This window comes from Trametes versicolor (genome assembly GCF_000271585.1).
Source record: "Trametes versicolor FP-101664 SS1 unplaced genomic scaffold TRAVEscaffold_9, whole genome shotgun sequence".
NCBI classification, from domain to species: domain Eukaryota; kingdom Fungi; phylum Basidiomycota; class Agaricomycetes; order Polyporales; family Polyporaceae; genus Trametes; species Trametes versicolor.
In genome coordinates, this window is record NW_007360329.1 from 1,883,057 (window position 1) to 1,893,170 (window position 10,114).

The 10,114-nt window shown below is 63.1% G+C and overlaps 2 protein-coding genes across 2 annotated transcripts in view; both read right to left on the reverse strand.

Moving 5' to 3' along the window:
• The window catches only part of TRAVEDRAFT_30600 (uncharacterized protein), a 16,487-nt gene extending 14,419 nt beyond the window's left edge, over positions 1-2,068 (reverse strand). Inside the window, exons 1-2 of the mRNA XM_008042794.1 lie at positions 2,015-2,068; positions 628-1,955 (exon numbers count right to left, since the gene is read on the reverse strand). Of these exons, the coding sequence (XP_008040985.1) occupies positions 751-1,716 (966 nt within the window). The 5' untranslated portion in view covers positions 1,717-1,955; positions 2,015-2,068 and the 3' untranslated portion in view covers positions 628-750. The remainder of the gene's footprint in view (positions 1-627; positions 1,956-2,014) is intronic.
• Positions 2,069-9,423: 7,355 nt separating this feature from the next.
• On the reverse strand, positions 9,424-9,688 carry TRAVEDRAFT_50486 (uncharacterized protein; the record flags this gene model as incomplete). The annotated part of the gene is made up of 2 exons (XM_008042976.1): positions 9,424-9,526; positions 9,585-9,688. The coding sequence occupies 2 exons, from the start codon at positions 9,686-9,688 to the stop codon at positions 9,424-9,426; spliced, it is 207 nt and encodes a 68-aa protein (XP_008041167.1).
• Between the last annotated feature and the right edge of the window lie 426 nt (positions 9,689-10,114).

Consider the following 10,114-nt stretch of genomic DNA (forward strand, 5'->3'; position numbering starts at 1 on the left):
TCTTCCATCCGACCTTCAGCATGGTCTACGTCGAGGGCGCGTCAAAGTTCATCCGGCAGTACAAGAAGCTCATGCTCCGGCGCATCGCGTGGACGGAAGCTGCGCGCGAACGCGGCGCGGAGGACGTCGAGATCGAGGGCGCGGAAGATGGCGAGGGCGGCAGCGGGAAGGGCAAGGGGAAGGCTGCCGTGCCTGGGGAGCACGGACAGGCGTCGCTCGAGGACAACCACTGCTGGCTGATTTGGGAGGGCCAGCTGCGGGATCGGGCCTTCAACAACTTCAAACCGAAGAGTTGCCCGACGGACTCGGCGGCGAAGGAGATGGGCGGGTTGCAACGGCGGGAAGGACGGGCCTGCTCATGTACGCGGGCGAGTTCTCAGTGTAGATACGTAGCGGACATGGAATATATTTCGTTGGCACGCACGATCTTGGCGAGTGTGTGTGGCTGTGCGGCTGTGTGGGTGGGTGGGCGGCTCGGGTGTGTGGGCGGCGGGTCGGCGGGGCTGTGTGGGTGGACATGGCGGGGACGGGGGGCGCACGTGGATGGGGGTGCAGACGGCCGCGACGAGATTGAGGGACTCTGGCCGTGGAGTGGGTGTGTATGTGGCTGGGGTGTGTATAGGACGGCGGGGCGGGGAGCACTTCATCAAAGGTCAGAAAAGCGGACTGTAGACGTCCGAATCCACTCGCATTCCATCCTATCATACTAGTACGGTACAGGGTGCAAGCATCGCGCCGGCGCGACAAATCCTACGAGCAGGAGGAGGGCCACCAGTCTCGGGGAGCCCCTGCACTCGAGCACCTCCACAGCGATCTAGGGGCGCCGTATTCCCGCGCAGCAACGGGCGCTGTATCATGCTGTAGCACAAAATCATGTACGCGCCAGAGACGCGCCGCGCGGCGCGTCGTCGCAGAGTCTCGCGGAAATCGCAGGGAGGCCGAGGACAGGCCGGGCCGCCGCGGGAACAGAGTCCAGCCGGCCTCTCTCCTCGGGCTGCGAGCGCGCTTCCTGGCCCGCCGAAACCGCGCATGTGTGTCTTCAGGCGTCGTATCACTTCGTACAGTGCAACCGCACGCAGCTGCGCCGCCGCGTCGTCGCGGAATCGAGAGTGGGAGTGACAGCACCTCGGAAGCGGCTGTGTGAGCCAAGTCCGGCGCATTGTCGAGGTCGTGGCGCTCTGATACCTCGCGCGTGCGTAGCCCACACTCGTTTCGTGCTGTCGGAGGTGACTGCGTCATCGCGTCGTCGCGATATCGAGATCGAGCAAAGGACGGCACCCAGAACTGGCTGCGGGAGCCATGTCCGGCCTGGCGCCACTCGCAGAGGTCCCGTGGCGTAGAAGGGAAGCCGACACTTGCGTTGTATGTGTGAGAGCGTAGAAACGCGGCTGCGTCGTTGCGGAGTCGCTCAATCAAGATCGGGAGAGGCAGGGACTCCAAGCGTCCAGAGCTGAGCGCCTCGGAGATGCCTTGGGACAGAGCTGCGCGAGTCGCGCGTCCAGCGTCATAGAGTATCCGGGATGCCGCCGCTGCACTGCGTCGTCGTGAATCGAGAAGGGATGCCCGGCCGGGGCGGGCTGTTGGAGCCAGCTCCGGCGCGGGGGTCACCCCGCGCCTAGCTTGCTTGAAACGGGTGCCGAGAGTCGCATCGTATGCGTGAGGACGTCTAAACGTCGCTACGTCCTCCAGCCGCTGCCAAATCGCGAGGGAGGGCATCGAAAGCCCTGGAACTGGCTGCGGGAGCCGAGTTCAGCACCCAGAGGCTCGTAGAGGCCGTGAGACGTCCAGATCACGTAGATCGAGTACATAGGGAGCTTTCGGACGCGAGAGAACGCGCCTGCGCCATCGCGTCGTCGCGAACCGAAAAAAGGACAGTCGAGGGCCCCGGGGAGCCAAGCCCGGCCAGGTGGACTTTGAGTGCTCCCGGGTGCACCCAGATGCTCATCACGCGTACCCTGTATCGTGGGCAAACTTATTCAGTACAATATCGTGTGCGCGGCACAGCTGGACGTACAGCAGATCCTGCCGCGCCGCGCCGCGGCGGTCGCGGGAGACGAGACTTGAAGGAGCCCAATCGCTTAGACGCCCATGCGCGCCCACAACGCGCCAGGTACGACGGCGCCTCTTGCCTCCACACTGCCACCATCGGCTCCCCCCCTCACGACACCTCGCCCTTGACGGTGTGTGGATGAGGTAATCGGGCCGTGCCACAACGCATCTCGACTCGGGTGCTGACCTGTCACGCCCTTAGGCTCAAGCTGCCAAGTCGGGCCGCGGCTGCTACAGGATGTGCAAGTATCTGTTGTGAGCCTACAGCGTGCAAGCTTACCTCGATATGACCTTCCCCTCGTCCTCGCGGAGTCGCGCGCCGTGCGCCATGTGGCGGAGTACCGCCGCCACCCATGCACGAAGCCCGTCGACAGCCGCAAAACTACCATGAGCATTTCGGACACTCCACTCAGGCTGGGATGGCAGCGCCGTGTCGAATCGTGTCAGCGCCGTCTAGGGATGCCAGGACAGAGTCCAGGTGAGCGCCCCACGATCTTGCAAGACATCTGGGCATGTTCTGACCTCGACTGCGCGCCGCACACGTGCTCCTGGGCTTTGGACGACGCCTTCGGCCAGAGATATCGAGCGTACCTAGCGGCTTGCGGGGGCCCGAGGGCGTGGTACAAGGGCAGTCGCGGCGAGGCTAGCGGGTCGGTTGCCGTCGGAGAGCTCTAGGACACAGAAGGAGACGTCGAGGGAGAGCGACCCGGGAAGGTGGGTGCGAGAGGGAAATGGTATGGGATCCCATTTACGCTGCGTCGTCCACGCTCACGCTCTTCGGTGTCTTCTGCTGCACTGCCACTGTCCTCTCTAGTGTGCTGGACTTGCAGTGTGCGATCGGCCGTCATCTCGGACACCCTGCTCGAGTCTTCTGGGCTCTCTTGTTGCCGCCCTCTGGCACTCTAAGGCTCTGGGGAATCTGGTTAGGAATCCAGAAAACTGTTGTGCCGCTATGAGACATACCTGCCGACTCATACCTCTCTTGACACGATGCCGTACACCTCTTCGGTGCTGAACACGGCCCTCCTCAACGTCTCTCCAGCCCAGACGGCCGCCGCGGGAACCTGCCCTGCTGTCCTTCACGTCAAGCTCCTCCGTTTGGGGCTACGCTGTTTGCGATATCTGGGGACTCACATCTGCCACACAAGCGGCGTCAGTAGGTAGTCTTGTTGCGGCGTCCATTGAGCTCACCTGCCAACATCGACACGGTAGCTCCCATGCCATGCCTACTCCCTGGCCACGTCAAACACGGCTTCCGCAACCTTGTTACGGCACATGCACGCTGCCCGTCAAAATTGCACAAGGGCTCGGCGTGGGTGGGCATGCACAGGGCCGACAACCCGGGTCCTTCACACGCCCCCGACCCGCCCAAGTCTTTGCTGCGCTGCGTGTCTAGGGCTGTCTTGAACACGTCGTCTGCGCTTCGCAACTTCTCTCGCTGCAATCACGGCTTCTGGCACTGGGGTTGGCCTCAATGATCAGCTGGATCGTTCGCCTCGGACCTGTATCACTGCACTCACCAGGAGACGACCGAGCTGGGTGTGGAGGGTGTGATCGTGTGCAGCCTCACGTCCACATGCGGTTGCACCAGCCTGCAAGACGGCGACATGGAGAGCGCGACGAGGAGCGTGGGCGGAGGAGGAGGAAAGTAGGGTTGAGGGCTGAGGGACGAGCAGTGTGAGCGGGAAGATGGCTGGGGGTTGCCAAGAGCGGAAGGGTAGGCGAGAGTGGTTACGGAGAAGGCGACGGTACTCGGAATGTATTGCAATGCCAAATTTGTCCATCATTCCGTGTACATAGCATGCACTGCCAATGTCACCGATCAGGGCTCATGTAGAGGGACAATAGGCCTCAGGAGTTTCAGGCCTCCGCTGTGCGCCTCGCTTAACTGATGACTACTGCTGCAACACCGCTTACAATTTCATGCTTACGACCGGATCTTGCCTGTCCGCCTGCTTCGCAGGCGTGTAGACAAGATCGGCCGTGGAATATGGCAAAGCCGCACAGATTTCCTGCTCGACCCGGCCCTTTTCCCCGCCCAATCTTGTCTAGAACTTTCCAAATTTATCTACCGTCTCCTGGAGATCCATATCCCTGCAACACTGGCACTCAATATTTCACCTCCATGCCGGACCCCATTGCCGCAGCCACGATTTGCGCAGCGACGACGAATCAATATGTACTACATGCCCCAAACATATACTATTCCAACACCCAATTTCCCCGAACTTCTCTGGCAAACTCCGTACACAGGCGAGCCTGCGCGGCCTGAGCCCGGCTTGCACTAGCAGTGGAGATATTGAGTCTAAATGATGCCGCCGTCTAAGTGTCGCGCGGAACGAAGCTCGGGTCGAGAACGGAGCACAAGTCGATCTATCTACATCTGTGCCCGATATGGCATGTAGTGCGCTTCGACGCCCGCCGGGCGTGGGGACTTGGCCCGGGCGGCCGCCGCGCAGCTGTCAGTCCTGGACGTCCACAACGATGGGCGCGCCCTCCCCCACGACACTCTCCACCGGATTCTCAACGTGGAATTACGATAGCTGTTACATTTTGACCCAATACGAAACCTTTGCCAGTGTCTGAAACCGCCCGACTAGACTGACGCTGTTCACGCAGCCCGGCCCACCATTCCATCACCGTCGACAAGAATCCCGTCCAGCTCGATTAACAGAGCCTACTGGTGTGCAAGAAGTCCAAAAGTCAGCTGTCCTCACACCCGGCTCTTTGCCGCCGCGACCGTCTTGAGGCTCAGAGCCCGGACCTGTAACACCAGTTGACTTCCACCTCGCAAACCCCATGTGATCTTCATACAGGACGCATGTGGGCATTCTGCTGTACGCCCCGTACGCCCTGAGACGAATCACAGCGCTGCCTGGTACCCCTACACTGGTGTGGTCGGCCCACAATTGATCAAGACGAGGCTGAAGAGGCGAAATCATGCACTGCCACCAGCGATACCTGCGCACATGCGCTTTTAGTAGCTCAGTACATGTACAGTAAGTGTCTTCGTGCGACCTGTGTGGAATTGTACAGTCGTTTGGGTGCACTGACGGCTCGCTGCGCGAAGTGAGCAGGTACGCGGGAGTTCTAAACGAGAACTTTCGGCCCTAATCATTGGCATTGCAGATTCTTAGTTCTCCTGAAGCACTCCGTGCGGGCATCGCAGAGCTCGCATTGTCAGCTAGTACATAAGCGTCGATTCGAGTGTGCGTTGCCTGCAAACAGTAGTGACAGTGCGCTGGACAGTTACTGCTCAGAATTTCCGCAGACCGCCTCAATTCTCGAGCATATGGGGGTTCGCGTGCCGTCATCCCACAGGCCCGCTTTCACGGTTCCTGGCGACGTCGATCATGAACGCCTCATGCGATGGCCAGTGCATCCGAAGCACTCAGGGGTGCAACGAACACGGAACCCCAGGACATCAACAACAGCAGAACCGAGTGTGTTGCTCCGCCGCCTGTATGTAGCTCGCTCTCACGGCGGTGTGTGTCCTCGCGAGTCGCTTCGTGGTAAGAGGGAGCTCGAGCAGTTCGCCATCTAGATACATATTCAGGACATTGAGGCATCGCGGTGTCGGGGAGGCTCTTGCATGCCAGTGTAGACTACACCTGTCCGTGTTCAGTCGAATACCCCGGCACCCGGATAATGTCTGCGAAGTTCGCGGTGGGGCTGCATCACGGATTCGCATATTTGTGCGGCTGCAGGAAGATCCGTGCGGAAGGTAAACGATGTACGCACTCGTTTGAGTAAAATGTTTGCCCTGAACTCTGAGTCGTCCCATCCGCGGTCTCCTCCCGATCGGAGCTCAGCAGGTTCACATCCGAGTTTGCACTCATCAACCGTACATGTATAATCCACGGACGATGGGATACGGTACGAATACGGAAACATGAGGGCAGAATCAAATTATCGTGCATAGGAGTATCTACATGTGGGCACTAATGCGCCCAAACGGCGCAGACGGCACCCTCGATGTCCTCCCGCGTCGATCACACACGCCCGGGCTGTCGACGTGCGCGGCCGTAGGCCCGACTGAAACACATCGCGGGCCTCTGATTTGGGGTGTCGCGAACCTGGCGCGGGTTCGCACGTCTTGGCAGCCGGATTTCGCGTCGTCCTGGCGCGTGAGGACGGCGGGGATGTCCGTGCACGAAAGAGGGCGGACAACACGCCGAGCACGGCACTGCACGGATTTGGAACGTAGACGGCGGGGGTCCCGTGTGCGCCGAGACCTCCGTGCGCAACAGACGGGCGCAGTGGGAGGACATTGCGATATGGTTGCGCGGCGACAGCGGCGCATCCCGGGGTCGTGCACACGCGGTCTACCTCTTCATTTCGAGGGCGCGTGTGTGCTCTGCACTCGTCCGTGTCCTGCGGTGTGCAGAAAGCTGTCAGCGCGCGGTGTAACGTCCGGGAGTCCCACCTGCCATACGGGAGGTAGTCCACTTCCCGGGAGCCTGTCCCGATCGGGCACGGTGGGTCTCGGTATCGATACGCGATGACGCGCCCCAACGCCGATGTGAGACGCGCCCGAAGGGCACGCACTCCGTCGCTGGCGTCGCGGCGTGACCCTGCAAGAGATGAATAAGTATACGCGAGCATGGCGACGCGCACGGACGCGGAAGCACTCACCCGGGCATGCACTGGTGCGGGCCGTGGCTCTCGCTCTCGCCTGTGGGTGCCAAGGCATCCGTAGCGAGAGTGGTTGGGTGCGAGCGGGCGGGCGGGCGAGGGCGAGGGCGCGGGCGGGGCGGGGCATGTGCGTGCCGAGATGGGGACCTGTACTAAGCGACACCGCTGGCGCATAAATACGTGGCCCCCATCTCGGGGCGAAGACTTCGACTCCCTTCCTCCTTGCGCCCTACCAGCTCCCTCGCCGTGCCTGTCGACCCCGGGTCTCCCTTCGTCCGGGCTGTCGTCGCAGGCGCTCGCCTGGAGGACGACTCGAACTGCGGTGGGCTCGACTGTGGCCCCGTGAGCACGTACTGACATGTTCCAACGGTAGCAGAATCAGCACGTAGTCGAGACAAGCTCGCACCGGGTCGGTTTCGTACGAATCACGAATCCCACGGCTGATTCCTCCCATGCTCCAGCCGCGCCGCACCGAAGGTCGAGGTCGGGAGCCTTGGCGGCTCGGCTCGTATCCACCAAGGCTCACTTCTAATCGCGAGCTATTGCATGATGAGTTTGCCTCCGTCTGTCGCACACGAAGAGTGCGGCGCTGACGTACCTGTTCGACTTGCTGCTCAGTGCGCGCCACGCGGAGGACCGGCCGCGTCGTCGAGGTTGCAAGTGTAGGTCGTGCTCGGCCAGCGGCGGTCGTGCTGCAACGGGGTGAGTCGGTTTAGGTGTCGCTCCGAGAGCACTCCGCTGACGTACCGTTCCCTAGGCCGCTGACCGGGAGATCAAGGTGGGATGGGAATGGCTGCACGTGCAGGGTGGCGGGGCGGCGGGAGGGGTGGTCGCTTGTATGTAGCAGCGAGCAGCGTAGTAGTTCGCCCTGAGCGTGCGGCGGACGCGGGCGTGTCAACGGGCACGGAGGTGAGTTTGCGGAGCGCCTCCTCACGGCGTAACCCCGCCTGGTGTGCCCGCCATCGTCTTCCAGCACGGCATGTCCTGCGCAGTGCGGGGCGACCGCTGGTCCACCGCGCCGCTGCGACTGTAAACACGAGGCCATCACTTCGGTACGTGTTGGGTGCGTCACCGGAGGTACGTACCTCGTCGCTGTCCTGTACGCAGCGCGCTTCTGATGCCCCTTCGCGTCCAGCACGGCGCTGCGATGATGGGTCGAGTTAGGCCGATCGAGGTCCGCTGGAGGTGCCCCAACACCGACGTGGCAGGTGAGTTCCTCGATTTGCGCCGACAACCTCCTTGAATGACCTATTTCCAGACCTTCAGGGCGCATCGCAGAGGCCCTGGGGCGGGAGGAGCGGGTCGACGCCGGCAGGAGCCTAGACGGCAGGTGAGCGCCCGTAGCATGTTGCTGGTCGTGCATGGATGTGTGCACGATGCCGAGGTCTGTAGCTCTTTGTAAGAATGAACTGATGGGCGTGCGCGGTCGTCGGCGCGCCGCGGGGAGCCTGCAGAGCGGCAATGAGCACCCCTCCGCCATCCGCCTCCCGCGACTTCGGCCCGCTTGGCGCACTCCTCCGCGACGCTGTTCGTGGCGGCGATGCGCGCAGGCCGGTCGATGCCGACCCGATGTTTTTCCCTTTTTCTCCTCGTATCGCGCCGTAACTCGCAGGACGTGTGGAAACTGGCCCACAGACCCTGCCGTGCATCGTTCAGGAGCCCACGGTGCGCCGTTCGCGCTCCCGGAGTCGATCTTGGGTCGCCGGAATTAGGCGCCGGCGCCATTCGACGACGGTGCACCACGATGCGGCCGGATGCAGGCCGTGCGCGCCTCGTAAGCAGCGGAGATGGTGCAGGGCATTTCTGTGGGTGCACCTGCCGAGCGGCGCGACTCCCGGGGGCGGGACGGCAGCGCTACGCGCGTTTTTGCGATTTCGGTCGTGCCCGAGCCCATGAAATCGGGCGGGACGACCGACGGTCGACGTCCTCTGATCGCGCCCAAACGCGGAGGGCACATGCCCGCCGGTGCATACGCTCTAGCGCTGAATTCGCAGGGGCCGGGGACGCGGGGTCGGCGCCCAGCGTCGACGTCATTCCCGGGAGTCCAGCCTAGGCGCTTGGCTTCAGCGACGCCCCGCCACTGCGTCGCCGCGACGCAACGTCCCCGGGCATGCCTACGAGCGGCGGGGACGACGTCCTGGGGGCCGCAGAGCGTGCCTGCGCGGCGGCACGGCTGTGGGGCACGGGACGGGCGCGCGACGCGCGATTCACTCGCTTCGCACCCGATCGACACACGAAATCGGTCGAAACGACCCATATATTATCTTCTCGGACGGCCTCACAAATGGCCGGGCGGGTGCGCCCTGGTGCATAGACCCCACCGTTCGAGTTTAGGAGGCCCATGGCGCGGCGTGCGTGCGCGAGGCCGTCGGCACCGCACGAGCCGTCTGAGGAAAGCGCGTGGTCAGCGCCGTTCGTACGTGTGCGGGCTGGGCACGCACATGTGACACCCCTCGGCGGCGGGCGTTCTGCGGTGTGCAGAGCGAGGCCGCGGCACATCGGTTGTGTGGGGCGGCGAGGTGGGTGTGTCGTCGCTGCACACGAAATCGGCCAAGGATGGGCTGATTTTGATGTCCTCCGTTCACGCCGACGCGTGCTGGGTGTATGCGCCGTGGTCCATGGGAGCCGGACGCCACGTTGGCAGGAGTCCGAGACGCGGCGTTCGAGCGCGAGCGCGGCGCTACGGCGTGGGTTACCGCGCAGCGTGCGCGGCGGGGGCTTCGTCGCACGGCGTCGGCGTCAGCGCAGACCGTCGATCTGGTCCGGGGCATGCGCTGTGTGGACGCTGGGGCGGGGCGGGGCGATGCGGCGTGCTGGAGACGCATTTCTGCGCGCGGGCGCCCTGTAATCACGAAGTGGTCAGTGCAGTTCTCGTCATCGCGCATTGGAAATGCACACACCGCGGGAGAGGAGCCGTCTGGAACTCGGCGTCCAGTGTCGAGACGTGCCGGCGTGGGGGACGCGGTGGGGAGGAGGGAGACGGTCCGTGCGATGGGAGAGGCATGGCGGGCGTAGTACGCGTGCGGCGTGTTCGCGAGTCGACAGCGCGCTTCAGCAGGTCCATATGTCAGTCCTCCTAAATACCCAGAGAGGGCGGCGGGGGTTCCCGCGCAGGGTGAAGCACTCTCGAGGGCGCAGACTGGCGGCGACTATGGTTGCTACAGTTGGAGCAATGCGGCCCGGGCGGGGCTGGGAACACACCTGGAGCAAGCGCAGGACGGTGTCGCCGGTCTCGATCTGATGAATCGCACGCGAGACGATGGCGGAGGACGCGAGGACGGGTTGAGTGCGGAAGTGTAGATCGAGCGCCGCACACGAAGGAGTCGCGCTGCGTCTTTGCACTTGCAGCAGCAGCAGGGCATGATGATGGAGAGCGTCGGCGGAGAAAAGAGGGGATGTGCGGCAGGTTCCCCGGGGGTCACGGTCGAAG